At 64.3% G+C, this 26,317-nt stretch overlaps 2 protein-coding genes across 3 annotated transcripts in view; one reads left to right on the forward strand and one right to left on the reverse strand.

Annotated features, from left to right (window-relative positions):
• CORO7 (coronin 7) overlaps nucleotides 1–26,317 on the forward strand; it is a 37,719-nt gene that overhangs the window by 4,012 nt on the left and 7,390 nt on the right. For both annotated transcript variants that reach the window (XM_050979911.1, XM_050979912.1), the window contains exons 4-9: nucleotides 882–952; nucleotides 1,315–1,498; nucleotides 2,084–2,160; nucleotides 3,324–3,374; nucleotides 10,922–11,008; nucleotides 11,256–11,338. In XM_050979911.1, coding sequence (XP_050835868.1) covers nucleotides 882–952; nucleotides 1,315–1,498; nucleotides 2,084–2,160; nucleotides 3,324–3,374; nucleotides 10,922–11,008; nucleotides 11,256–11,338 — 553 coding nt within the window. The remainder of the gene's footprint in view (nucleotides 1–881; nucleotides 953–1,314; nucleotides 1,499–2,083; nucleotides 2,161–3,323; nucleotides 3,375–10,921; nucleotides 11,009–11,255; nucleotides 11,339–26,317) is intronic.
• On the reverse strand, nucleotides 16,811–24,371 carry VASN (vasorin). The gene is made up of 2 exons (XM_030229578.2): nucleotides 24,254–24,371; nucleotides 16,811–19,836 (listed from the first exon to the last, which is right to left on the reverse strand). The coding sequence occupies exons 1-2, from the start codon at nucleotides 24,364–24,366 to the stop codon at nucleotides 17,817–17,819; spliced, it is 2,133 nt and encodes a 710-aa protein (XP_030085438.2). The 5' UTR covers nucleotides 24,367–24,371; the 3' UTR covers nucleotides 16,811–17,816.

Consider the following 26,317-nt stretch of genomic DNA (forward strand, 5'->3'; position numbering starts at 1 on the left):
CTGGAGCAGCAGTGGCAGCCTGAGGAGCACTGACCACCCATTTCCCCCAAATTACACCAGAGCAGCAAGATGGGAGCTGGTTCCAGCACCGCCTCCCTGCATGTGTGCCCTGGCAGGGCTGCAGGGCTGCACAGCGTGCCCAGCCTGTGCCACCTCAGCCCCTGGCACCAGGAGCTTCCTCGGACTGAAAAAGCAGGCAGTGAGTTCTGCTCCCTGGGAGCGCCAGAGGGGTGCACAGGAGCCAGCGCCATCCCACGGCTTCCTAATGGGATCAGCAGGAGTCCTTTGAAGCCGGCTGTGCCGGAGCAACGCCTCCGTGGCAGGGAATGGATTTTCTCTCCTCCCGGGTGGATGCAGCCGAGCAAGCTGCCTGCTCTTCATGCCTCCGGGGCCTGTCTCCTGGAAGCAGAAAAGTACACAGTGACCTACTTTTCCGAGCGTGCCAAATGCATCCGAGGGGCTGCTGCTGCTGGTGCCAGCCTTCCTCCTGCCGGGCCCTGCTGCTGGGAGCATCCCTGCCGCTGGCATGCCAGCCTGGGGTGTTACAAAGGAGCCTTGTCACCAGGGTGGTTCTGGCAGGACATGGCACAGACACCCTGGTGCTGTCCCTGCTGTTCCCTGCACCTTGTGGGGGTGTCAGACTGGGGGATGCCCCCTCCAGGGTTCCTATCCCTGCCAAAGGGGTGCAAGTCCCTGAGGGACAGAGTGGAGGGGCTCAGGCACTCAGAGCAAAGCTGAGCTGCTCCAAAACACCCTGATGGGGCTGAAACTGCCCCCCACTGCTGAGTGTGTAGGGAAGGAATCAGGTTGGGAAGAACAGAGGGGCAGACACACTGTCTGTAGGGGAAGGTGGGGACAAACTTCTGCCCTTCTCCTTTCAGATGTGGTCACAGACTTTGACTTCTCACCCTTTGATCAGCTCCTGCTGGCCACAGGTTCTGCTGATGAGACGGTGAGTGCTCAGTGACAGAGGTCCCAAGTGGACACCTCGTGACCCCCAGGGTGTCTCTGGGAGTCACAGCAGAGCTGGAGTGATGAGAGTAAGAGAAGCATGGGGTGGAGGGTGCCAGCTTTGAGAGAGCAGAGTGGGACATCCCCAAGGAGGGGGACAGAGCACATGGTCAAGGATCAGCCTCCTCCCATCTGGGACCTGATCCCCTCTAGCTGCAATGAGGGATCACCTGGGAATGCTCAGGGACCTTAGGGACCAAACCTGGGAAAGCAGCGAGTCCAGGTGGGTAGGGCACTGCCAGCACCCAGCGGGGTCCTGCTCACCTGCCCTGGCACTGACCCCCTCCTCTCCTGGGGCTGCAGGTGAAGGTGTGGCGCCTGCCTGAGGCTGGCCAGGACATTCCTGGTGGCGCAGGGCTGACCCTGGGGCCCGGGGGGGCCGTGGTGGATGCACTGCAGTTCCACCCCACGGCAGACGCTGTCCTGGCCAGCGCTGCAGGGAAGAGAGTCACTGTGTGGGACCTGGGCCAGCAGCAGCCCCTGACAGGTAGGCAGGGCTGTGACTGCCCATAACACGTGTCCTCCTGTGTGTCTCTCCATGTGTCCTCCCTGTATGTCCTCCCCATGTGTCCTCCTTGTGTGTCTGTTCCACGTGTCCTCACCATGCCAGTGCCTGGGCTCGAGGCCTGACCTCGGTGTCACCAAACAGGCAGCTCAGGTGGCATTTTTGGGCAGGGCACCACAGCTCCTTGTGCCTGTGCTGCCCTGCGCTCTGATGCCAGGTGTGAAACACTCTGGTACTGCCCAAGTGTCCGCAGGAGCTCTGCTGGGGATCTCCTGGGAGACAGGTCCCTCTCTCTGCATGTCCCAGGGCATGGGTGGATGTGGGTGCTTGCTGACCAGCCTTGCCCAGACCTCAGCCACCCTGAGGGGGAGAGGAGATGGGTGGCAGCATAGGCCTGTGGCTTTCCCAGGGCTCCTGCTCTTTGTATCCAGCTACTGCCAGCAGCCCTTCGGAAAGGCCAGATCATTTCTCCTGGGAAATATTCTGGGTGGGAGAGTGAGGGCTCCTGCCCTGTCTGCAGGAGGCACCCTGCTTGATCCTGGCCCTGACTGTGCTTTATCCCCACAGTCCTGGATTCCCACGGGGACCAGCTGCAGAGTCTGACCTGGAAGCGAGATGGGCGCCTCCTGGGTACCTCCTGCAAGGTGAGCAGTGCCAGGGGGGACCTGCTGTGGCACGGCAGGGATGGGCTGTCTGCCAGCTGCTGGGTGCACCCTGATCTTGGGGGGCACCCATTTCTCGGAATCACACAATGGTTTGAGTTGGAACTCGTCTCGTTCCATGCTCTGCCATGGGCAGGGACACCTTACCTTAGCCTGGGGTGCTCAGAGCTCCATCCAGTCTGGCCTGGAACACTTCCAGGCATGGGGAGCATGGAGGGATGGGAAGTTTTAGGGTGGAAAAGGGCAGGAGGGGGATCAGCGAGCCCGTGGGGAGCCGGGCAGGGAGCAGCACTAGATGGCGCCGGCCGCTCGCTGCGGGACGCGCCGGGAACGCGCGGGGGCCGCGCCCGGCGGGCGGGCGGGCGGGGCGAGCGTGCGAAGGAGTGTGCAAGGGGAGTGTGCAAGGGGAGTGTGCAAGCCACGAGCCCCCCAGGCCGTGCCCGGAGGCTCGGCAGGCAGCTCTGAGCCACACACAGCCCCAGCCCCAGGCGAGGAGCGCAGCCCGCGACGGGCCGAGGGAGAGCGAAGGGTTTGCGGGAGGAGCCCCGGGGGGAGCCCGGAGCCCGGCCCGGCGTGCAGAGCCGGGCTGCGGCATGAGCCGGAGTCCCAGCGCTTGGATGAAGCCCCGTGCCAGCGTGCGAGCTGGCCTCGGGGGGTACAAGCCGTGCTGGCTGGGGTGTGGATCTGCCCCTGTGCCCTGTGGCTCTGGCTGGCACAATGTGTGGTCCCCACACAGCACCCTGGCAGCAGGGCTGGCACCCGGGCACCCCCTTGCTGCCTCTGTGCCCTGCCAGCCATGCCCCATTTGGCAGAGGGGTGCCAGGCAGGAGTGGGCTCGTTCTCCTTCGGCACTGTCAGGATGGCACCTGAGGGTCAGGCTCCAGCCATGGCCCTACTTGGGAGGCTCCCTCCTTTTCTGGGAGCAGTTTTGAGTATGTCAGGGTCCTGGTGGGGTGCTGGGGGCATCCTCTGCCCACAGTGTGGGAGGACACAGTGCAAGGCATCCATAGGGATAGGCACTGCAGGCAGGAGAGTGATGGGCAGGAAGGGGAGGGCTGCTCACTCCAGCCTTCTGCCTTTTGCATCCTAACATCCCGCTGGCCCCAAGGTCCTTAACCCTCCTCTGTTTTCTTTTATCTCACCAGGACAAGAAACTGCGGATCTTTGACCCCCGAGCAGGCCCAGCTGCCTCCCAGGTATGTCCCCTCTGGAAGTGGTGCAGGCAGCCCTGCCCAACCTGTTCCCTGCAGGGGGGTGAGCTTTGGTCCCCCAGACCATCCCAGCCCTGGCTGGGAGATGCCAGGAGCTGAGGGCAGGGGGAATAGGGCTGTGTCCTTAACCCTGGTGGAGTTTAGCAGGGGGGCCCTGCCCTCCCACCAGGCCAGGGAGCACCCTCAGTGCAGTGGCACATGCCCCCTGTGCTTGTGAGGGCTCTGGGCTCTGCAGGCTCCTAGGCTCTGCCCTGCCCTGTGGGAGCTGGACCAAAGGCTCTTGGGCACGAGGACCCACCAAGGGCAAGGGCTGGGCAGCTGGATCTGCACAACTCAGCAAATAACAGTGATTGGGAAATAAGGAGAGAATTTAAGCTTTGACGTCAAGTTCAAACAGCCTCTTATTAGAGGTTTCCTGTGGCTTGGGGGCTCTGGCTGCAGAAGGGGCTGGAATCCCTTGGGAAGGGAGGGAGGGATGCAGTAGAGGGCAGGGTGAGATGGCTGCAGTGGACTCTGTCATTCGTGGTGCATCTCCTGCTGCCTGTGGGCTCGGGGAGCCGATGGCCTCTGGTGACAGTGCCCAGGCACAGTGATGGAAGGGAGCCAGAGCTCCAGTGCTGCACCAGGACTTTCTACCTGCTCCTGCACATAACCCAGGTGCTGAGCTCCCCAAAGGCCCCTGGGTGCTTCCTGCAGTACAAATGATGCCCTGACCCTTCAGGCAGCCTTATAAACACCCCACCACAAAAAATAAACACAAACCCAGCGGTGAAACGTGCGGACGAGCCGGGGCAAAGTGCTCCCAGCACTGCAGAGGCCACCACAATCCCATCCCGCTCCAGTTGCCTCAGTATGGCTGGAAGATCCCATTCTCTACTCCAAAGTTTATCCACTGCTGGCCTCAGTGCTCCCCTCTCCTCCTGGCCCCTCTTCTCCCCCTGCCAGACCTGTCGGCTTGTCTGATGGTGGAGCTGTGAGTGCGATGGGCTCGAGCCAAGTATCCTGGGGAGGGTGGACTCTGTCTCGCTGAGCTATTAAAAATAACGTGTGAATGATGGTGGCTGTTCAAAGCAGGCAGTTCACTTCCCTCCGCTGCTGTCTGATCCAGCCCGGGGCCGGCACTCTGTGTTTGCCAAGAGAAATATGCACCTTCACTGCCACGGCCCTGCCCGGCCGGCTCGCAGTGAATGGAGATGTTTAGTCTTGGAGAAGTGCTCTGCTGAAGGGGAAAACTTTAAAGTGCCATAAATCCTCTGGAAGTTTGCGCAGGGCTTGCTTAGCCAAGAAGAATAACGCTCCTGGGTTTTGTTCTTTTCTTTTTCCCCATTGCTGGAGGGCTGGGTTGGTTGGAAAGTCTTCTTCCCCCGGGCCAGCGCGGTTACAGACCCGGGTGATGCCGGGGCCGCCGTGCGGTGCCAGCACCTTGCAGGCTCCTGGCTTTGAAGTTGCCTGGTTTTTTGCAGAGGTGAGCTGCAGGATGGGTTTCCCAGCTGTGCTGGCCCCTGCAGCACCGTGGGCTGGGTTTCCTCACAGCCAGCACAGGGTCCTGCTGCCGGCTCACCCTGGGCCCTCTGTGGAGCTGAGAGTCAGCCCCAGGCTGCTCCTCTGGCTGGATTTCTTAATTTGCCAAGCCTGCCTCATTAAACATTCCTTTGTTTAGAGCAGGGGAAAAGAATGAGAAGGAGCTAAAATAAGAAGCTCAAGAAGGAGGGGGTCGCTACTCCTAATACCTGGTGGTGATGTCAGGTACCATGGATGGGGCACGCGTGGGGTTGGGGACCAAGGGTGGGTGACAAGGAGGGTGACTGGCAGGCTGCCCACACCCTGTGGCTGTATCCCCGCCAGGTCTTGACCCCCCATTCCCAGCTACGCCCGTGGCAGCTATTTTGAGCATATCCCAGCAGCGGGCAGACGTGTGTGACGCAGCATGGCCGGGGTCTGGCTGACCCCGTGGGGAGCCTGGTATGTACCCGGGGCCGTGATTTCCCTTGGGAGAGCAGTGGCCTCATCCTGCTGGATCCCCATCCTTTGTTGCAGCCTTTTTGTGAGCGTCAGGGCTGTGCTCACACCCTCTTGCTGCTCTCAGTGCCCTAAACTGGCAGTGGAGATGCTGGGCTGCCCTGGGTCCTGCCTTGCCACCCTGTGGGGCCACGCTCCTGCTGCTGGCTGGGTCCGGGTCCAAGCACCACTGTCCTTCCAGAGAGTTCTTTGAGTTCTGTGCTCTGCCTTATCCCCTCCCAAGGCCAAGTTGCCCCGCCGCCTGTCCTCCCCTCCCACTGGGTGGTGGTCACCCTCCTCGCCTTGACCCTCCCCCTGGAAGCGAGTCACGTCCTCTCCCTTAAGGCTACGACCCTGCCGGGGCTCAGTGTCGCTGGTCCTGCCCTCACCCTCCTGCAATCCCCGTGCAAACCCCACCCAAGTCCCTCCCGTGTCCCCCTGGGTCCTGCCCTTGGTGGGACTGGGGACACAAGGCTGGGCAGGGAGCTGGAGCCCCAGGAAGCTCCATACCCATACCTACCCAGCTCATGCCTCAGGTGATCTCCAGCAGTGTAGGGCAGTGATTCAGATATGCCCTGGGCTACTAAGTCGGCATCTCTGCTTGCCCACTGCTCTGGCCACCTTCCCCTGGGTACAGAGCCACATCCTGCTCCCCACAGGCTGCTGCGAGGGGCTGTGTGTGCCTCTGGCCAGCACCTGGGACAGGCCTGGGACAGGCGCCGTCCGTGCGGAGCAACGGAGCAGCCGCTGAGCGCGGCCAGTGTGGGATGGAGAGGAGCCGGCTCCGTTCTCACGAGAAACTTCCTCCGCCGGCGTTTGGGCAGGGCCGGGGGCGAGGGAACGGCCCCGCGCACCGGGCCAGCGCACGCCCCGCTCGCCTCCTAACGAGCTGTGCTAATGAGCGGGGCCGGGGCTGAGGGCGCCCGGGGACAGCTAGGACAGTGTCCCTGGGGGTTGTCCCCGCCGGGGGTTTGTCCCCACGGCTCGCAGGCTGTGCCGGGGGCAGAGTTCAGTGATGGGCAGCAGCCGGGGCTCACAGCCCGAGCACAGCCGGGGCTGTCCCAGCCCTGCTCAAGGTTCTGGGGCAAGGGGGACTCCAGCCCCTGACCCAAACCATGGCCACCATCCCGTGGACCGCATCAGCTGTGCCATAGTGGGAGATGCGCCATGGAGAGGGTCCCTGGGAGCAGCATGGCGTGGTGGCAGGGTGATGCTGTGGCAGGGTGAAGATCCAGGTTTGGCACGATCTGGCCCACAGCCAGAACTCTAAGGACCCTGACATGTCACCTCTGCCCAGGATCCAGCTGTCAGCCCCGGGCTGGCTGGGGACCCCTTGTCATCACCGGGGAGGCGCATCAGGACATAGAGAGACTCCAGCCTTCCTCCCACTGCCCCATCATCACGGTATCCCACGCTGGGGTCACCCCGGGGGTACCTGACTCCCAGCCTCGGCAGCAGCTTCCTCCGGGCTGGGGGAAGGTCCACAGCATCCCACATTCCCAAGGAGACCGTGGGAAGCTATGAAAAAGTTGGCCTGACTCTGGGCAGCCTATTTATAGCAGTGCACGCTCGGCGCTCTCATGCTTCTGTTCCCCAGCGTAGCTGCACGGGACTGTTTACATTTCCTCTGCTCCGCTTCCCCCTCGGCCGTCCTTCCCAGGAATGCCGCTTGGTATGGCAGACATGGGGAAGTCAAGGAGGATCTGGAACGAGCCAGAGGCATCTCAGGGGGTGTGGGTGTGTGGTGGCACTGGCTCACCCTCGCCTGGGTGCCCGTCCCTCCCACTGGGAATGGCCTCAGCAGCTGAGGCCCACACAGGTTGGCAGCTCCATTACTGGGGCTGGGGCTCCTCACGGTATTTCAGGAGCCTCAGCCTGTGCCTGACCTGGAACTCCTGGCAGGCTCCTCTCCTAGGGCAAAGGTGTTTTGGGATTTGATGGTGTCATAGCAGAATCTGTGGGGCTGGTGGCTGCTGGAGGAGGGGAGAGGCAGCAGAGGAGGGGTGGCTGCTGGCTGCTGGCTTCTGCAGCCTGCCCATCCCCCCTGGCGAGCAAGTTCCCCTCTCCTGCCCAGGTGGGAGGTCCTGCTCCCATCCCAGCCTTGTGGTGTCTGTGCCCACTGGGAGCCCACACACCTTCCTGCACTTGCTGGGCCCACAGCATCCTCTGGGACATGGCCTTGGTCTCACCAGGGGCAGGAGGGTTGGATGGAGCAGGGGGCCTGTGCTGGTGGTGCAGGGAGAGGCCAAGCGTGGTGGTGCCCAGTTGCTCAGGGCATGAGGGCCTCACAGCAATGCTGCCCTGGCCAGTGGGACTGGGGAGGTGGTGTGGGCAGCAGGGGACTTGTCCTGGTCCCTGCCCAGTGTGACAGACACATACCACACACCTGGCAGAGGGCAGGGCCAGTGCTGGCAGTGTGATGTGGCTGCTGGAGCAACCCCACAGCTCTGTGGGATCCCTTCAGTCCCCTGGGGCAGGTGACAGCTCCTGGTCTCCTTGAGCTCCGGGCAGGGACCAGGAGTGGGGCTGGCCTGGGAGAGGCTGCTCTGTTCTCCTGGTTACCTCTGGAGTAACTGGGATTTGGCAAGGGAAGGAGATCACTCACATTCTTGTTCGGAGAGGAGGATTCGGTGCGTGGTTAACCCTCTGAGCTCCCGGGAAACCGTTCCTCCTGCTGCCCACAGCCTCGTGGTGTGTGCAAGGAGCAGCAGCTTCCCCATGTGCATGGACCCGGAGAACAGACACCCCCACAGTGTCCTGGCTAGGGGAGACCCCTCCTGCCCAGGCACCCCCTGGCAAAGGGGTAGCTCAGCCTGGCACTGCTGCCTCCTGTGCCCACGCAGATCCCGCTGCTGGGGTTGCTTCCCACGGGGATCAGATGTCCGTGGGCTGTTAGCCATGCTCATGGGCTGTTAGCCACCTGAGCTGTCCCAGCCCTGCCAGCCACAGGGGCTCTGCCAAGAGCAGAGCTTTGGGCCCCCCTCCGGCCACCTCCCGCCCGTCCAGCCCCAGGGCTCTGCCCTGGGCTCCCACCTCCGGCTCTCCCTGCCCTGCATCCGGCTTAGGGTGACGGCTCCCGGGGAAACAGGGATCGCCTGGGAGCCGGAGTAGCCTTGGCTTTGTGTGCAGCTCTCCCAGGCAGTCGCGGAGCCGTAGCGGCCGCTCCCTGCGGGCAGCTGTTCCCAGCTCCCCGACCCCGCGCATCGCTGCCAACAGCTGCGTCCGACACGTCGGCCCTGGGCCCCCTGCAGCCCCCGGCGCTGCACCGGGAGAAGGGCTGAGGACCCCCATGGAAACCAGCGCCTCACCCCAGCCTGCCTAGGAGGGATTGGTTGAGACTAGGAGAGGAACGCTGCTGGAAACTCTCCTCATGCAGCCGATCTGGCTCCGAGGAGGGGGCACAGGCTCCCCGCAGCCTGGGCTGCCCAAAACAGTCAGGGCTGGATCCGTGAAATGGGCGGGAGGAGTCTGGGCTGCCTGGGCACGGGCAGGGAGCTGGAAGGCTTCCTTGGATCCCTGCGTGCTGGCCCAGAGCTGGTGGGCTCCTTGCAGCCTGCCAGGGGGACAAGGCACAGGAGGGACACCCGTCCCTTGGACTGTGGCTGGTTTCCTGCTCCAGGGGTTCCAGCATCACTCCGAGAAGGGTGCCAGGGTCTCTGCCCAGCTCTGCCAGCCCCAGGGGTCTACAGCAGCCCCACGGGTGCCCCAGGGCTGAGCCACACCAGTGTCCACCCTCAGTGCCAGGCCACACAGCTCCGTCCCTGCCAAGACCCTCTGCACCAGGGGAGCTGCTGTCCGCACTCTCACCTCTGGCAACATCTGCAGGGGCTGAGCACGGAGCAGCCCAGCCTCCCGCATACTTGCTGCCATACGTACAGCTCAGCCGGGATGGAACTAATGCAGAAAACATGGCCCTGCGCCGCAGCCGGCACGCCGGGGGCTGGGAGCGCCGCGGCAGCACCCTGCCCTCCGCCGGCCCTGCCACCGCCCCCGGGCTGCCACCACCGCCAGGGGCTCCGGGGCACCCGCGGGACCCAGGGCCGCGGAGCCGGCGCAGTCAGTTATGGGATCTGCAGATGTTGAGCTGCGGCTGCCGCGGCCACACGGCTCAGGTGCAGAAGTGCTCTCCTGGCTGACACGCGGGCTGGCCCCAGCTCCTGGAGTTTCCATCTCTCTTGGCACCGATCCTGGGACACGTTCCCTTCTCCAGGTCCTTTCCCTGCTGGGTCTACTGCCAGCGTACTGGCGCTGGGGGCCAGGCCCCTCCTGCCCCACATCCTGGCCCTGCGGCTGGGAGCTCCGGGCTGGGCTGCCTCTTCCAAGTGAGCCGTGTTTGTGCTGGCAGGGCAGCTGGAGTGACGGATCCAGGGCACGACAGTCTTGGCACCGTGTGCCTGCTCCCACCCTGGTTCTCTCCAGAGAGTGGCATCTCTCTGGGGCTGGAGGCTGCTCCAGCAGAGCTTCTCCAGTGAGGTGTGACCCCTCCATGCCCCTCTCTCTCTGGCTGCTGCGGTGGCAGAGCCTCGCTGGCGGTCACAGTGCGATCGTGGCCAGTGGTCACAGTGCTCACACCAAGAGGGACTCAGCTCATGGCACCTCCCCACCCCTCCTGCCCCCAGGCCTGGTGCCCCTGCCCTGCACAGAGGTCCTGGAAGCGCAGTGCCAGGTTTGGCTCTGGCAGAGCCCTCTGCTTTCCCTGCCAGCTCTGAACTCGTTAGCAGCCAGTTCTTGGCGCTGCTCAATGAGAGCGAGGGGCTGCGAGCGCTGCCTGTGCTGCGGGCCAGGGCTGCCTGCGGCTCCCACTGGGGCGCCGGCAACCGCAGGGCCCATCTGGGGACCACATGGGAGCTGGGAAACACCCGCTGACAGCCCTGTGGAAGCTCTTCCCTCCTGTCTGCAGCAGGACCAGGATGGGGACGGGATGTGGGCTGGGGTCCCACCCCCACGGGGAGCCAGGGGAGAGGTGAGGCAGGGTGCAGGGGATTAGAGCAGTCTGATGAATGTGGCCAGGCTCAGTTTGCCATGTTTCAGTAGCATCTGGGTACACACGGGGCACCCAGCTCCAGGAGCCAGGATTCAGCATGGATAAAGAGCCTGGAGATGCAGCCAGGGAAGTAAGTCCCTCTGTCATCATCGCCATGGCAGAGCCTCCTCTTGCATCTGTGGCACCGAGCAGCTTCCTCGCAACACTCTGTCCCCCTCACCCAGGTGACCTGGTGTGGGGAGAGCCCGGGGGCACGGGAGCCATTGTCACACTCACGTTACCTGCTCCCACCCACTGCTCCTTGCTGGGAGCTGGGCCAGCTGCTCCACAAGGCAACCACACTGGCATGGGGGGGAGTCAGGGCTGTCACTGCTTGCAGGCTGTCCCCACTGCACTGTCCCCAGGGCAGCTTTCAGCAGAGCCAGCACTCAGCTCCACGTGCTCTGCCCTGGGGCAGTTCACAACCACGGCTGGTGAAGCACAACATCCCCTCAGCGTGTCCAGCATAGCTGGCAGCAGTACTGACAGCCCTGTCTCCTGTGCCTTGCAGAGTGTCCCAGGACACGACAACAACAAGGACTCCCGGCTGCTCTGGATGGGCTCCAGCGATTGCCTCATCTCCGTGGGGTTCAGCCAGGTACAGTCCCTGCCAGGAAGCTGGCCCTGGCACCTCTGGGATGTTCCAGCCCTACTCCCTGTGGCTGCTGTGCCAGAGCACCCCAGGTGCTTTTTGGGTTGCCTGTCCTCCATGAGAGCAGGAGGACCCCTTGCCAGGTGCCCTGGCCCTTGCTGGGATGGCAAAAGGTAGCTGGTGAAGGTGGTGGCACCATGGGGGCACCCAGGCAGCCCCAGTGCCCACTGATACTGTGTCTGTGTCCCTGCAGATGCGGGAGCGGGAGGTGAAGCTGTGGGACACGCGGAGGCTCAACGGGGCGATGCTCACCTTGGCACTGGACACCTCACCTGGGTAGGGATGGGGACTCAGCACGGGCTGGGAGGGTGAGCAGTGGAAATGTTGTGGTCAGGGACCCATCAGGAGTGTGGTGGTGGAGCAGGAGCTGGCAGGGAGCAGCACTCTGCCACAAGGCTGGGGACAAAGCTGGGGACTGTGTAGCTGCATTCCCATCACCATTTGGGGGAGATGAGAGGCAGAGGCAGTGCTGGCGCGGGCACAGAGGAGTTCTCTAGTGCCGTGGTGGCTGGTGGCGCTGCTGGGGACAGTGTCTGAGGTGGCTGCTGGCTGGGTGGGCTTGTGCACTGGGGCAGCACCACAAGATGCTGCAGGCGAGTGAATCCCTTTGGCGCTGCTGCAGCAGCTCAGCCCTGGCCTCCCACTCCTGCCGTGCTTTGTGCCGCGGTGCCTGCCCAGCCGTGGCCGGGCCAGCTCACTGGGCACCCCCGGGAAGTGGAGAAGGAGCCTTGGCTGTGTAAGGGGTCAGCGCCCCCTGTCACGGCACGATGGAGCCGTGTCCGTCTGCAGAGCGCTGCCAGGACTGGGAACCCTCCCGCTAGAGCTGGCCTGGCCTCTCCCACGCTGCCCAGCGAGCTGGCCTGGCGTCACCATGTGGGCAAGAAAATGGGAGGAGGAGGAGGAGGCTGTGCCTTCATCCCACCAAGGTGATGGGGGTCAGGGGCACAGTACTTGGGATGCACTGGAGGCCACCAGCTCTTCCCAGGGATGCAGGCAAAGCTTTGTCTTGCTGGGACCCTCTCTGTGTGCCGAGCTGGCTCCGTGATGGGCCGGAATGCTGGGGAAGGCTGGGTGGTCGGCAGCCAATACAGGACCTCTGGTGAGGGGCTGAGTGTGCTGTGACAGCCCCTTGGCTGCCCTGCCCGCATCCCCCGCAGCGGTGTCAGCTCCAGGACAGTGCTGGGGGGGCCAGGACAGACAGGAGCGGAGAGGAGAGGACCTGCCATGGGCACGGTGGGGTGAGGTTGGTGTGGGGAGGCTGCCTGAGCATCCCTCAGCCTCCTGCCAGCTGCCAAGGGAGCAGCTCCCAGCTCTCCTGCTCACCAGCTCTGCCAGTTCAGTGAGCAAAGGCCATCATCAGTGTCCCCTGAATGCTCTCAGGAGAGGCTGGGGCTGCTGCAAGGGGATGCCTTGGGGTCCATTATTGCTCTTGGCAGAGAATCCAGTGGGAATTACCCCGAATCCTCGCTGGTCCGGGCCGAGCCAGCCGGGTAAATGGGATGCAGGCACTGCTGTGCTCGGCCCCCTCAGCACGGGCTGCAGTTATTTTGGCTGCCGGGTTTATCAGCTCAGGAATGCGGCTGGCGGGCGCTGCCTGCGCGTCACGCCGGGGCCCTCCGGCCCGCGGCTGCGTGCGGGGCCAGCCGAGAGGGGCTGGGGGCGGCGGGGGCGAGCGGAGACCCCCCCCCCCCCCCGCTTTGTGCTGGGGAGGTGCTGTTTTTAGGCAGCCGCGCTGAGGCCACCGCGCTTCCAGCCCCAAGCGCTCCCGCCTGTAAATCTGGCGGAGATGACAAATGGCGGAGGGGGATTTGGGCTGGCTCCCGGCGGAGGTGCCGAGCGGGGGCCGTGCTCCCCCTCCGGCAGAGCCATCCCGAGCACGGCCGCGACACTCCGGAGCCGCGGAGCCGCGGCAAGGGCACGGGGTGGATGGTCTTAGGGTCACCAAATCACCAGATGTGCTTGGGGCAGACTTGGAACTGGGGGACGGGGACTCAGCCCCCGGGGATGGCCGAGCAGCAGCGGGGCTGGCTGTGGATCTCCGGCGTGGCCGTGGGTGCCTAGAGCGGGGCACGGACACGCGCTGGGCAGTGCAGCGGTGCCGGCCGGGCGGGAGCGGGGCGTGGGGAGCTGCAGCAGCAGCAGCAGCAGCTCGTTGAAGCTCTTTGAGGAAGCAATCAGTGGGCGGGCAGGAAACTCATACCATTCATTACTGACGCCAGGCCGGCAGGAAGGGGAGTCCGCATCCCCACCGCGCCCGCCGAGCCGGCACCATGCGTCCCTATGGCACCCCAAAGCAGGGCCACGGCGTGCCCCAAGGTGGGGGACACCCCCAGTGTGCTCACCCCAATGCCCACAGCAACACCAAACCCTTCAGACTGGTTGTGCCCTATCCAGCATCCCTGAAAAAGGGCAGAGAGTGGGAGGCACCGGCCCCATGGACCTCCACATCAGCATTTGTCTTTTGGGGGTTCTCTTTCCCAAATCTTGGGCAGGTGAGATATTTCTGAACACACAAGTATCATTTTCAAAGCACATCAGGGCCATGCTTAAGAGCTGACCCCACCAATCCCCAGACCCTGAGGGAACAAGAGGTGAGAGGTGTGGGTGGCCGTGGCCCCTCTCCGCATCCTGGTCCTCAATGTGCCACCCCTGGGTACCTGCTGTTCCTTCAGCTCGGGTTTTGTCCCTGCCTGGCCTCCTTTAATTAGATCAAGGAGCAGCAGGGCAGGAGCCAGGAAGGGGCCTCAATAGGTTATTGTTGCCCTAAATTGTAACCAGCACCAGCGGGGTTGGGTTACCGGCTCCAACTTGGGGTCACCGACCAGACCCCGCTGCCGCACGCCCGGCAGCCAGTGCAGCACTGCCCGGGGACAGTGCTGTCACCACCATGGTGACAGGAGAACAGCGCCTTCCTTGCATCACTGCTTCTTTCAATGTCCTGAAAATGTCCCCAGGGAGGCTGGGGTGCCACGGCCGGCTCAGGGCTAGGGCTGGATCAGTAGGGATGAGATCCGGGCTCAGCAGAGGTCCCTGTGGTGTGTTCCAACAGTGGGCATGTCCCTGCAGAGCAGGATGGTGGTGGGGCTGAGGGATGGGGACAGCTGGATCCCCACCACCCTTCACGGTGCAAAGTCTGACAGAGCTGGGAGGTGCCAGAGCCGGGACCTGTCTGTAGCAGGGAGTTGGCACAGCAGGATGTTTGTGGAGGGATTTAGGGCTGTTTGGCTACCCCAGCGCTGGAGCAGGACATGGAGGGGCCCAGGTGGTTCCCTGGGGGCACTGCCCAGGGGGCTCAGTCCCTAACACCCACCCCTGCCCCTCCCAAAGCCTGTGGCTGAGCCAGCTCCTGGGGCCAGGCTTGCAGCCCTGGCATCTCCCAGCACTGGGGCACCCAACCCCACCGAGGCACATGTTCCCACTGTCACCCTGCTGCCTCTCCGCAGATACCAGCTGGAATGGGACCTGCTCTTGTCCTGCCTGGCACCCTCTGCACTGCTTTTTCCGGGGGCTTAGTAGCCATTTTGGGTTATGGTAGGTGCTTTGGGGGTCTCTGGAAAAACCGCCCCAGCAGGAAGAACCCTGAGCAGGACAGGTCCATTGCTGTCCCCATCCCCCTGCAGATCCCAGAGATAAGTGGGTTGACATGTGCTTGCCATCAGTGGGAAAGGGGTTTTTCCTGTCCCAGCCTGGCTGCCACCCTCAGACACAAGGAAGGGGAGAGGCCACCCCGCCCCATCAGGTGTCACCCCAGTGGGACCCATCCCCATGGGCAGCCACATGAAGGAGTTAAGGTGGGGCAACCACCCAGTCCATGTGGCTTGTCCTGTAATTCCACTGGGTAAAAATAGGCCAGCGCTGGGGCAGGATGGCAGCGCCCAAATCAATCCCAGATGAGCCACAGCCTCGGTGGCCACACGGTGCTCCTGGCCTCCACAGCTCTGTGGGATGATGAGCTCCAAAGCTCTTCCTGGCAGCACGGGGGTCTGTGTGATGGGCACACACCTGTCCTCCCCCCAGAGACTGGGCATCCAGACCTCTGGCACCGAGCCATGACCCCTCAGGGCTCTGCTCTAGACCTGGGGACCTGTGGGACCCAGGGGACGTCTCTTTGGTTTCCATGGGGCCATGTCTGGGACCAGGGGTGATTTTTGGGAGACCAGAGCCCTCCAGCCTTGCCACGTCAGGGTGCAGGCAGGATTTGCCCCGGTGAAGCTGGCAGCTCCTCCTGTTGTGGCTCCCCGCCGAGCCCCCATTCTGCCGGTGGCTCTGGCCGGGGCTGTTGCTCACCAGCCCTGCCGGATCGCACAGAGAGAGATTTTTTTTGGGTCCATTTCAGGGGGTTTTGCAATCCTTGTCGGCGCTGATTCAGCTCGCAGGAATTAGCAGCGCCGCACGATGTGCCGCTCTTGGAGAGGCTCTTGGCGCACGACGGGGCTGGCAGTGGCCAGGGGAATTTTGTGCTGCGATTCAGGAAGCCACAGGGGCTGGACAGTCCCACTTTGGGCACTGCTGCTCTCCTGCAGGGCTGCCCGGGTGCAGACGTGGGTGTGGGCCAAGCCCCGTCCTGGCTGCAGTGTCCCCATCACCTCCGAGCCCTGCTGTCCCCCTTGTACAGCTGGCACCCCAAAATCTTTGGCTCAGGGTGTCCCAGGGGTGCTGCACCTGCCAAAGCTGAGCCCTAACTTTGCTTCTGACCTCCTAGCATCTCCACTAGATCTCCCTCACTCTGGAGCTGCTGGAAGCCCCTCCAGAGCAATGGGATCAGCTGAGGTGCCGAGGGGTCCCCAGCACACGCCTGGCATGGGGGGGGGGGGGGCTCCCCTGCAAACCTTCTGCTACTTACAAGTGGGGAAATCGGCTTCCTTAGGGGAAGGGCACATCATGGAGGCAAAGGAGGGGGGAAGTGAGGGGCCAGGAGGGTCTGGAGGGCTCCTGACGCCGGGGACACGCCAGGGGCTGGTCCGGGCCCGGGGGGCTGTGGCGGCGGCCGGCCGGGGGCACCCGGCGCGAGGCCGCGGCTCCGCCAGGGACTTTTCTTCTCTCCTCCTCGCGAGGCTGGAAAATATACAAAGCTCGCAGTGAAAATATTTACACAGCAGCAATTTTGGGAGGAATTTGGGATGTTAATTTGAAAAATCTGTGGGGAGAGGACCACAATGGGCCCTTTGAGCGGGCGAGCGTGGCCATCGCAGCGAGCCGCCCGCGCCGGCGAGGGGCCCCTCCTGCCGCTGCGCCGGCCCTAATGGGAGCCAGCCCTGCCGGAAGCCCACCTGGGAGCCGGGGGGCTGCGCCAGACGGCCCCGCCGACTCCCCGCGCCCCTAATTGCATCCAGAGCCGCTCCCAGCCCCGGGCGAGCGGCACCGAGGGGCCGGGGGTCAGGGCCCTGTCCTGCGGCGGAGCGGCCGGCCCGGAGCGGCACGGCGGTGACCCTCGGCTTCAGCCCCGCGCTGTGCTCATTCTCTCCAAATCAAACATACCTCGGCGGGCAGGGCCCCAACCTGGAAAATTCCAGCCCGAAAGATAAAGGATTGGAAAACGATTAAAACCAGAGGGTTGGAGCAGAAACCACTTGGCAGCGGGAACCTGCCGAGCGTCGGCTCCCAGCCCGCCCTGCCGGGGCCCGCGCACAAAACCGGCTGTTCCTGGGGCCGGGCAGCGGGGGTTCTGGCGGCGGCCCCCGGCCTGGGGGGCCACGCAGGCTGACACTTGTCACGGGCGATTTGGGGGTCGCGGTGCCGCCGCGGCTGACGTCAGGAGGTTGGGCTGGGCTGTTTGTCCCACAGCTGGCCCCGCAGCCATCTGGCAGGCGGGGAGGGATGAAGTAAGGCTGGATGATGCGCAGGGCAGGGGCTGATTTGAACCCCGTGGCCTCTGTTTTGGGAACACCTCCTCAGCGCCCGAGGTGGGGGGCAGAGCCCTAGGGGTAAAAACGCCCAGAGTCGGGAAAACTCCCCCCTCCCTTGCCCTGACTCATCCCGGTGCTCGCCAACAACAACGGGAGGACACGGCTGACCTTCCCGCTCCTCCGCAGGGGACACGCCACACTGCCCACACCCCTGCTTGTGACAGGCAGTGCCTGCCGAGGTACTCAGGGCTGCACAGAACTTTTCGTTGTTGTTATTTTAATTATTGTGGGTTTTTTTTTTGGTTTTTTTTTTTTTACAAAAAGACACCCTTCTGATCTGCCTTACAAAAGAGATGTACACAAACCTGTACTAAAAAAAGTTTTCCCAGAAGAAATGGGAAATAACGATGTATAAATATTCTCTCTGAGTTCTTAAAGCTTCAATTCCCGGTTTGCCTGCTCGGCACTTCCTTTGGCCCGGGGGGTCCCGAGGGTCCCAGCACCTCGGCCGGGCCATATTGCTCACATCAGCTTCCAGGGAGTCGCATCATGGGCCGTGCTCCACTGAAGGACCCTTGTTACCAGCACGTGGGCATCCCTCAGCCCAGTCACAGCAGCTTTCTTTTTAACAGGAGCTAAAAAAAAGCCCCCCAACCCCCAAACTAACCCCCCTTTCTCTTCCACTACCCATGTTCTAGATAGAGTCACAGAAATCAAGGCACAGAGCAGTAAAATTCGTGTCTCCTCCCGAAGCATGGCAGCGTCTCGGAAATTGCACGTTGTGGGATGGGGGGTTTCTGCCTCAGTTCAGTCAGCTCCTTGGCAATCTGTATCCCAGAGGGACATGGCCAGGTGCTGCCTCTGGAGCTCAGCCCTCCTGTGTCCAAGGCTCTGGAAGCCCTGTGGGTTCAGAAGTAGGAGGGTTTGAGCCCCGGGGTGTTGTTGTTGCTGGGGTAGTGCGACTGCATGAGCGGCACCTCGCACTCAGAGCCGCCAGAAAGCATCGCTGCCTCTGGCACCTTGCAGCCGTGGCTGCTCAAATCCCCGTTTTCCAGGCAGGCTTTCACCCCTTCCAGCTCCAGGGGGCCGGCATCCACCCCAGCACCGGCGTGTGCCTTGGTGCAGCGGTGCCGGCAGTAGTACATGGTGGCCGTGACCACCACCAGCAGCAGCAGCATGGCAGCCAGCGCAGGGACGAGGATCAGGGCGAGGTTGGGGTCCTGGCTCTGGGTGACAGGGGAGTGCTGCTGCAGGCTGAGGGGCAGGGTGTGTGCCTCGGCGCAGTGCTCCTCTTTGGGGGCCTCCCCCAGCGCCCCGATGCAGACACGGTAGGTGCAGTTGGGTTTCAGCGCCCGCACCGTGTACTCGGAGAGCGAGGCCGGCAAGCGCAGCATCACCGCCCGCTTGTCCGGCCCCGACAGGTTCCGGTAGCTCAGGCGGATGCCCTTCAGCTGCGCCTTGGACTGGATGTAGCTGTGCAGGTCCACTTTGAGGGAGGTGCTGCCCACCTGGGCGATGCTGACCCGCTGTGCAGGTGGCAGGGCCGGCGTGCCCGGGGCTGCCGTCGTTCCCCTCGCCTCCACCTCGCAGTACACGCCAGAGAAGCCCACGGGGCACAGGCACTCCAGGAGGTTCTGCGCACCCAGGTGGCAGGTGCCGCCGTTCAGACATGTGCGGGGGGGACAGATGGGCGCCAGGGGGCTGGTGGGGGCTGGGGCGCCGCTGAAGGGCACCAAGGTGGTGCTGCCCTGGGGCTCTCTGGGCCTCGGGGTGGGTGCGACGGTGCTGGGGGGTGGTGGCGGATGGTGGGTGCTGGGCAGCGGCGTGGGCGGTGGCAGCGTGGTGGTGCGGGGCGTGGTGGGCGTGGGGGTGGTGGTGGGGCAGCCAAAGTCAGTGTATTGCAGGTGGTGGAGGAGCTTGCCGGAGTTTTTGGGGGGGAAGTGGCAGCGCGTCTCCTCAGGGCGCCGCAGGACCACACCGCTGGTGTTCACCCACTGCACCAACCAGCTCATCTGGCAGATACAGTTGAAGGGGTTGCCGGCAGCCGTCACGGCCCGCAGCCTGGGGAAGAAGCCGGAGAAATCCCGAGGGATGGTGTTGATGTTGAGGTTGCTGATGTCCAGCTCCTGGAGGTTGTGGAGGCTCTGGAAGTCCTCAGCTGGCAGCTGGGAGATGCGGGCATTGCCGGCCAGGCTGAGCCTGGTGAGGCTGCCCAGGCGCCGCAGCACCGCCGGGACGCGCTCCAGCAGGTTGTCAGAGATGTCCAGCTCGTGAAGGTTGTTTTGGACCTGGAAGAGCTCCTCGTTTAAGCTCGTCAGGCCCAGCCCTGCGATCTTCAGGGACTCAATGCTGACGGCACGGAAAGCCCCTGGTGCAATGGCAGGGATCTTGTTCCAGCTGATGTCCAGCAGCAGGAGGTTGGGCAGGTCAAGGGGGGGCACAGCCCTGAGCTGGTTGTTCTGCAGCTTTAGCTCCAGCAGATTCTCCAGCGTGTCAAAGGCAGCAGCGTGGATGTGCTGGATCCTGTTCCTCTGCAGGTAGAGCCGTTCCAGCAGCCGCAGCCCTTGGAAGGTCTCATTAGTGATCTCCTGCAGCTGGTTGGAGGACAGATCCAAGTTGACAAGCTCTGTCAGGGGCTGGAAGATGTTTCTCTGGATGCTGGTGATCTTGTTTTGCGAGAGGTCCAGGAGCTGGAGGGCAGGCAGCCCTGCAAAGCTGTCCTCACTGAGCGTTGTGATGCCGTTCTCAAAGACATAGAGGGAGAGGGTGCTGGGGGGCAGCCCCTGGGGCACCGTCTGGCCCCGCCTGGCTGCACACAGGATGGTCTTGGGGTCATGGCACTGGCAGCCTGCAGGACATGCTCTGGCCAGCTCCCCACGGGCCAAGAGGAGCAGTGTGCAAAGGATCAGCTGGTTCATGGTGTCAGCTCTGCAGAGAGACAAGCACAGCCAGGGTGAGGGGATGGGCCCTGCTGGGCGGTCCCCAGGGCTGGCAGGGTTGTGGGGCACCTCTGAACCCCGCTCTTCCTCCAGGGCTGCCCACCCCAGCTCAATGCTCCCCCCTCCCCAGATCCCCAGGATTTGGGGATGTGGTACCTTTGCACACCCCAGGCTCTACCATGAGACACGTCCCACTGGTATTGGGGCTGTCTTCGGTGGAGCACCAAGACCTTTCCCAGTACTCACAAGGGCCCCAACCTCCCCAGCTGCTCAGCAGGGTGCAAATCAAACACAGGGGATGGAGAATCAGAGCACCGGGAAGGGGTGGGAGCCTGGCTGGCCTCGCCTGTGTAGAGCTCAGCTTAACCCTTTGCTTGTGCCGCAGTCACAGCAGCTGCACCCTCGGGGGCTGCTCCTGCCCGGATCAGCAGCAACAGCAGCCCCTCTTAGGGACAGGGGCACACGGTCTGGGGCTGGAGGAGCCATTTGTGTCCCCACAGAGTGCTGGGGCTCATTCAGCCCCATCAAGCCCCTGCCCCCACAGGTCACCTTGCTGTTCCCCTCACTTTTAAACACCAGGGACTCAGCACTGTGGGCTGTATCCCTGTCCCTTGAGGACTGGGTCAGCAGGGATGGAGGGAGGAGGCTCTGGGGTGACCAAGGCTGTAACCACCCCAACCCCAGCTCCCCATGGATGCCCTGGCCAATGTCACAAACGCTGTCTGTGTCCCAAAGGGCTCCTCCCTCAGCCCCATTTTTCAGCCCCTTTAATGACACTAGGCTGGGCCAGAGACTCACAGTCTCCTGCCACTCCATCTCAGGGTCAGGGAGAGGTGGCAGAGTGGGATCCCTGGGCAAGGAAGAGGTGAACCTTCCCCAGCCCCATCTGTTGCCACCTCCCCCCTGCTCAGAGCTGTCGGAGCTCCAGACAAACGCCCCCCCCGTGGCTCACAAGGGGCCCCTGCTGTGTGTGGGGGGCTGCAGGTCACACAGCAGCACGTGCCGCCTGCCCCGGCCCCGTCAGCAGTGCAGGGACAACACATCCTGAGCCAGGAGGGTCTGGAGCCGTGCTGTGTCCTCTTGTCCCCCTGCCGGGGGTTGGACAGGGTTAACACCGCAGCCAGCTCTGTCCTCGCCTCTTCCCGAGCGGCCCCCCCCAGGGTGGGGTGAGCCCACGGCTGGGCAGGGTCACCACAAGTGCCTGAGTCACTTGGTCTGGCAGGCCCTGCCCTGACATGACCTGTGCCGTCAGCCCCTGACACTGGGGAGGAGCTGTGCCACATTCAAGAGGTCACTGTCACCCAGGGGTCACCATCACTGCATCCCCTCCCCAGCAAGCCCAGCTCAGCTCCCAGCCCCCCACCAGTGTCGGGTGCCCCTGCTCCCCACATCACAGTCAGGCTGCCAGCAGAGTTAAAAGCGCAACATGGAGACCCTGTGAAGAGGTGTTTTGGGCTGGGGGCAGACCCAGTACCACTCGAGGTGGCTACAGCATCCAGAGTGTGCTGGCTGGTGGGAGAGCCCTGGGTGCAGGGTCCTGGCATGCCAGCGGTGCCACGGCTGTGCTAGCCCGCCCGGGTGGGCAGCGCCGGAGCGGGGCCAGGCCTGCGGGATGCTGGCGAAGCTGGGGCTGGTTTTGCAATGCCAGGGTCGGGTTTCGCTGACGTGTCCCGTGCTGCAACCAGCTGCTGACTCCAAGTCTCTCTCGTCCCTTTAATTACGCTGGCATTTCCTCCCCGTCTGCCAGGCTCCCCGCTCCGGGCAGGTTCGGCCAGCCCGGCCACGGCCGCGCATCCGCGCCTGGCCACGAGCGCCGGGCAGGCTGGCACTGCCCCGCAGCCTCCGCCACCGCCCCTCGGCATCGCCCGCTCCGCCGGCACACGCCAACATCCCGTCCGCGCCCCGCCCCCCGGCACGATGCTGCTTCGAGGCAGAGAGGAGTTCCCCCAGCCCAGGACAGCCCCAGAAACGGGGGGCAGAGGAACAGCCTCCCCAGGTCCTGGCAGGGTCCCCAAGGGCGGAGAGGGGGCCCCGTTTCTGCCGGAGGTGTTGGGGCCGCCCTGCCAGCGGCCTGCTGCTGCCTTGGCTGGGCTCCCCCGCGCCTGCACCGCAGATATTTGCCGAATTATTCATATTTTCCGGCTGCGGGGAGGATCTGGGCTCAGATTCCCCCAGTCCCGGCTCAGCCTTTCCCTGCCAGCCTGCTGGGGTGGGAGTGCCGTGTCAGCCCCCTTCCCCGCCTGCAGCCCCCCGGGCTGGGCCACCCCGCTGCCCGCCCAGGGCTGGTACTCGGCAGGGATGCCCTGCTTTGCACCCGCCTCCTGTTTTTAAGGACGAGGCCGATGTCCTTGCGCTGCAGGGTGACACCTGTGCAGGACAGGCTGGAGGAGCTGCAGAGTCCCTGCCTTTCCCTCTGCTTGGGGACCCCAGGGAAGCAGGCACAGCCGGAATGTTCCTTCCCGCACCGGCAAGCGCCGACAAACAAAGCCAGCGTTGTTGCCGGCCCGTGGGCTGCCACCTTGGCCGGTGGCACCACAGCAGGAAGGACGGGGGCCTTGTGGTGTGCGGTGACAGGGAGGTGACACAGTGCCTCTGCCAGGCGGGATGCAGACGCTGCTCCCCTGCCTTACACCCCTCAAAACAAGCCGATGTCAGCACGTGCCCCCTCCCCCGAGCCAGCCGGGGGGATGTGCAGGATTAAGCCCTTAATCCTCCTCCCCTCCAACCCACCCTGCGCCGCCCGCCGCAGCTCCCACCTCCTCCCGCTCCCCTCCCTATTTAATTAAAGTTTCCGCAGCAGCCCCGCAGGAATGCAGGCCTGGTTATTGCATTCTCCGGAGCGCTCGCCAGCCCCTCCATCCCGCTCCTGCCCCTTTGACCCGGCCGCGCTCCCCATCTCAGGTGCCGGCAAGGAGAAAAACCAGCAGAGCCGCTTTGCCGGCAGCCAAACCGCCTCGGGAGGAGCCGGAACGCCGGCGGAGGGTGGGAGGAGGCCGGCGATGGTGCCACGCGTGGCCCGGGCGGCACGGGCAGATTCCTCCGGTGTGACTGGGGCAGCCGCGGCTGTCCCCGAGCGCTTCCTCGTGCCGCGTCCCGCCGGCAGAGCCAGCCGGGCAGGCTTGCGTCAGGGCCACCCGGCCGGGCTCGGCGTGGCGCGGGGGAAAACAGTAATTAGTGTCATCCCTGATGGCGGCACTGCCCAGCGCCGTGTGGGCAGCGGCACAGCTGGCTCAGGGCAGTCCGGCTGCCCCAGCCCCAGCAGGATGAGACCTGTGGGCGTGGGGCACGCTGGCAAGGGTAGGTGTATGGAGGGGGGAACATTACTGGGGGGGTTTTGGCTGGGAAGAGTCTCAGAACTGGAGCATCTCTGCTGGCATGTGTTAGCTCCTGTGGCCATTGCCAGGCTGGGAGGGAGCCAGGTGTGGAAAGGGACATTTACCCCATGGTGGCCCCCAAAGAAGTGACACCCAAGGAGGGTGACAGGCACCAGCACCCTCCGAACTCACGCCAGGTGACAATGAAGTGCATGGGGAGCTGGGGGCAGAAACGGTGGGGTATCCCTGCCTCCCGGTGCCAGGCTGGCCGGTGGCCCGGCTGGCACCCATCCCTCTGTGCCAGCTGGAGGAAAACCCTTGTCAGCACCGCATGGGGACCCACAGCAGATCAGTGACCCAGGACAGCAGCCCCTGAGGACAAGCAGAACGAGGGCAGCCAAACCCCACCCCAGCCAAGCCCTCCACTGAGGAGGGTGGTGGTGGACACTGCTGCCAGCAGCTCCCACCTCTGCCTGACCCCAGCAGGAGAGCCCAGCTGTCACATTTGCCGGGACAGAGCAAGCATGGAATGGGCTCAAGACCATGCTGGTCCCGTGTGGGTCTGGAGCACTTCACTGCCACTCGGCCATGCCGGATGGAGCCATGCTCCATGTCAGCCCTAAATACATCCCTTCCCTTTCCTGCGATGGATGCAGCACCAGACCAGGATCCCAGAGGATCCCAGGGCCAGACCCCAGCAGATCCCGTAGCAAAACAGGCGCAGGCAGGGACAGGGAAGAGAGAGCCCTCCGTGATCCCCTGTCCCAGCCCACTGCAGTGCCACCGCCCCAGCCCAGCCGAGGCCCTACCATCAACTGAGGTAGGGGCCAGCCGGATGCCCCTGGCTCAGCTGAGGCCTCGCAGGGAGCAGGGCATGCCGACCCTCAGCCGATGCCCCAGTGACACCCTGTCACTCTGGGTGCCCAGGCCACACCGGGTGTCCCACGGCCCGGCCCGGGCCCACCAGGACCCCCCCGGGCCCCACCGCCCCCTGAGCCCGCGGATGCCCCGCAGAGCCCCCTCCCGCCCGTGGGCTGCCTCCCCACGGTGGCCGTGCGGAGGGTCAGGTGGTGTGGCGGCCGAGGGACTCACCGTGGCGTGTGGTGCGGGGCCGTGCGGGGCAGGCGGTCAGTCCATGGCGGCAGCGCAGCGGCGGCCAAGCGAGCACTCCCCTCTCTAGCGGCGCCGGGCGCGGGGGGCGGCATTTAAAGCAAGGGGGCGGGGCCTGCCCTCCCGCCGGGCGCCCATTGGCTGAGAGCGCGGAGGGGGTGGGGGGGGCACGGCCTCCACAGAGGCTCCGCCCCCGCTCACCTGGGGCCCGACGGGGGCGGCACCGCGGGGACCCCCGGGAGCCCCCGAGCCGCGGGGACCGCGGGGACATCCAGCACCTCTGGGACCCTGGAGGCACAGGGACCCCCGGGACATCCAGCACCTCTGGGACCCTGGAGGCACAGGGACCCCGGGACATCCAGCACCTCTGGGACCCTGGAGGCACAGGGACCTCCGGGGCATCCAGCACCTCTGGGACCCTGGAGGCACCGGGACCCTTGGGACATCCAGCACCTCTGGGTCCCTGGAGTCACAGGGATCATCGGGACCCTGGAGGCACAATGTCCCCGGGACATTCAGGACCTCAGAGTCACAGGGACCCCCTGGACCCCCAGGACCGCTGGGACTTTAGAGTCACAGGGACCCTCGGGATATCCAGGATCTCTGATTCACAGGGACCCCTGGGATACCCAGGATATCTGGAACCTGGGAGTCACAAGGATCCCAGAGGCCTCCACAGGGACCTCCAGACTCCGTGACCCCAGGACCGCCCAGAGTCACAGGGACATTGAGATTTCAGGAGTCTCCAGAGTCACAAGGATCTCTGGGACCCCTTGGGAATTCCATGTGACCTCAGGGCTCCCCAGACCCACAAGGATCCCCAGGACCCACAGGACCTTTGGGAGCGCCCAGACATTCCAAACCCTCCAGGGTCCCCCAGGACCTTCAGCATCCCAGGGCTGGGGTCCCTGGGACCCCAGCACCCCTGGTGTGTGTACACACAGGTGTAGGGCTAGATCCAGGTACAGGTATCTCCCTCATATCCCCAGCACCCGTGGGACCCCTGGCAACCCTGGTAACAAAAAAGGCTGAGTTAGGTGTCCTTGGCACACCCAGGCACCCCCATATCCAGTGTGCCCAGGGTAACCAGGGACTCTGGTACCAATGAGCCCCAGTGCCCTGGGGTCTCAGTCCCTCCATGGCCCTGGCGTCCACAGAGCTCCTGCCACAGTGTGCCAGGGGACAGGGGAAAGTGGGTGGCCCTTGCTGCGCTGTCCCATGCCCCTGTGACAGCAGAGCAGTGCTCCCTGTTTGGCATGGTGAGGATGGCATGGTCTGGGTTGGGACAACCAGGCACTCAGGTTGCCCTTGTCCCAGACCTGCACCACTGTGGTGGTGGCAGTGCTGGTGGCTGTGGTGACAGCAGGGCAGGGGACCCCGGTGCCTGCCCCAGGCATCCTGGCAGTGTTTGCCTAGGTTGTGCCAATGGTCCTGGGGCAGGACCATGCCATACCAGATATCCTTTATGGCATGGGATGGCCTGGAGCAGCTCCTCCCCTTCTGTGGCACAGCCACAGAAACGTCAACCGAAAGTAATAGATTGTCCCTTTGGTCTCTGCCTGCGGCGCTCCCTCCTCCGCCCCTGCCGAGGGAAGGCACAGAGTGCCTCTGTGCTCCTGTCACCACTGTCCCCTCAGGCCACCGAGTATTCCCTGTGCTCCCCTCCTGCCACCGAGTGTCCCCCCGGCCACGGAGCACCCTGGCTGCGGTGTGGAACAGGGAGCAGGACAGGGAGCAGGGACACGCTCCAGTTGGCACAGCCGGCCTGCAGGGCACTCCCGGGGCTGGCTGGTGAGCCGGGTGAGCCGGGAGTGCCACGCGCCCGCCCCGAACTGGCCAAGCCGGCCCGGCCGGCCCCGGGGCCACCCCGTGGGTGCCGGAGGCTCCCCCGGGCGAGGCCGGGTGCCATGGCCGGGCACAGGGAGCAGGGCAGGGAGAGGGATGCCCCATGGGGACTGCAAGCAGGTGGCAGTGACATCCTGCCGCCAAGCTGTCAGCACAGGCTGGGACAGTGAGGGTTGTCACCTGGGGACCAGCCCGGCACCC

This window comes from Serinus canaria, chromosome 14, assembly GCF_022539315.1.
Source record: "Serinus canaria isolate serCan28SL12 chromosome 14, serCan2020, whole genome shotgun sequence".
In the NCBI taxonomy this organism is placed as follows: Eukaryota; Metazoa; Chordata; class Aves; order Passeriformes; family Fringillidae; genus Serinus; species Serinus canaria.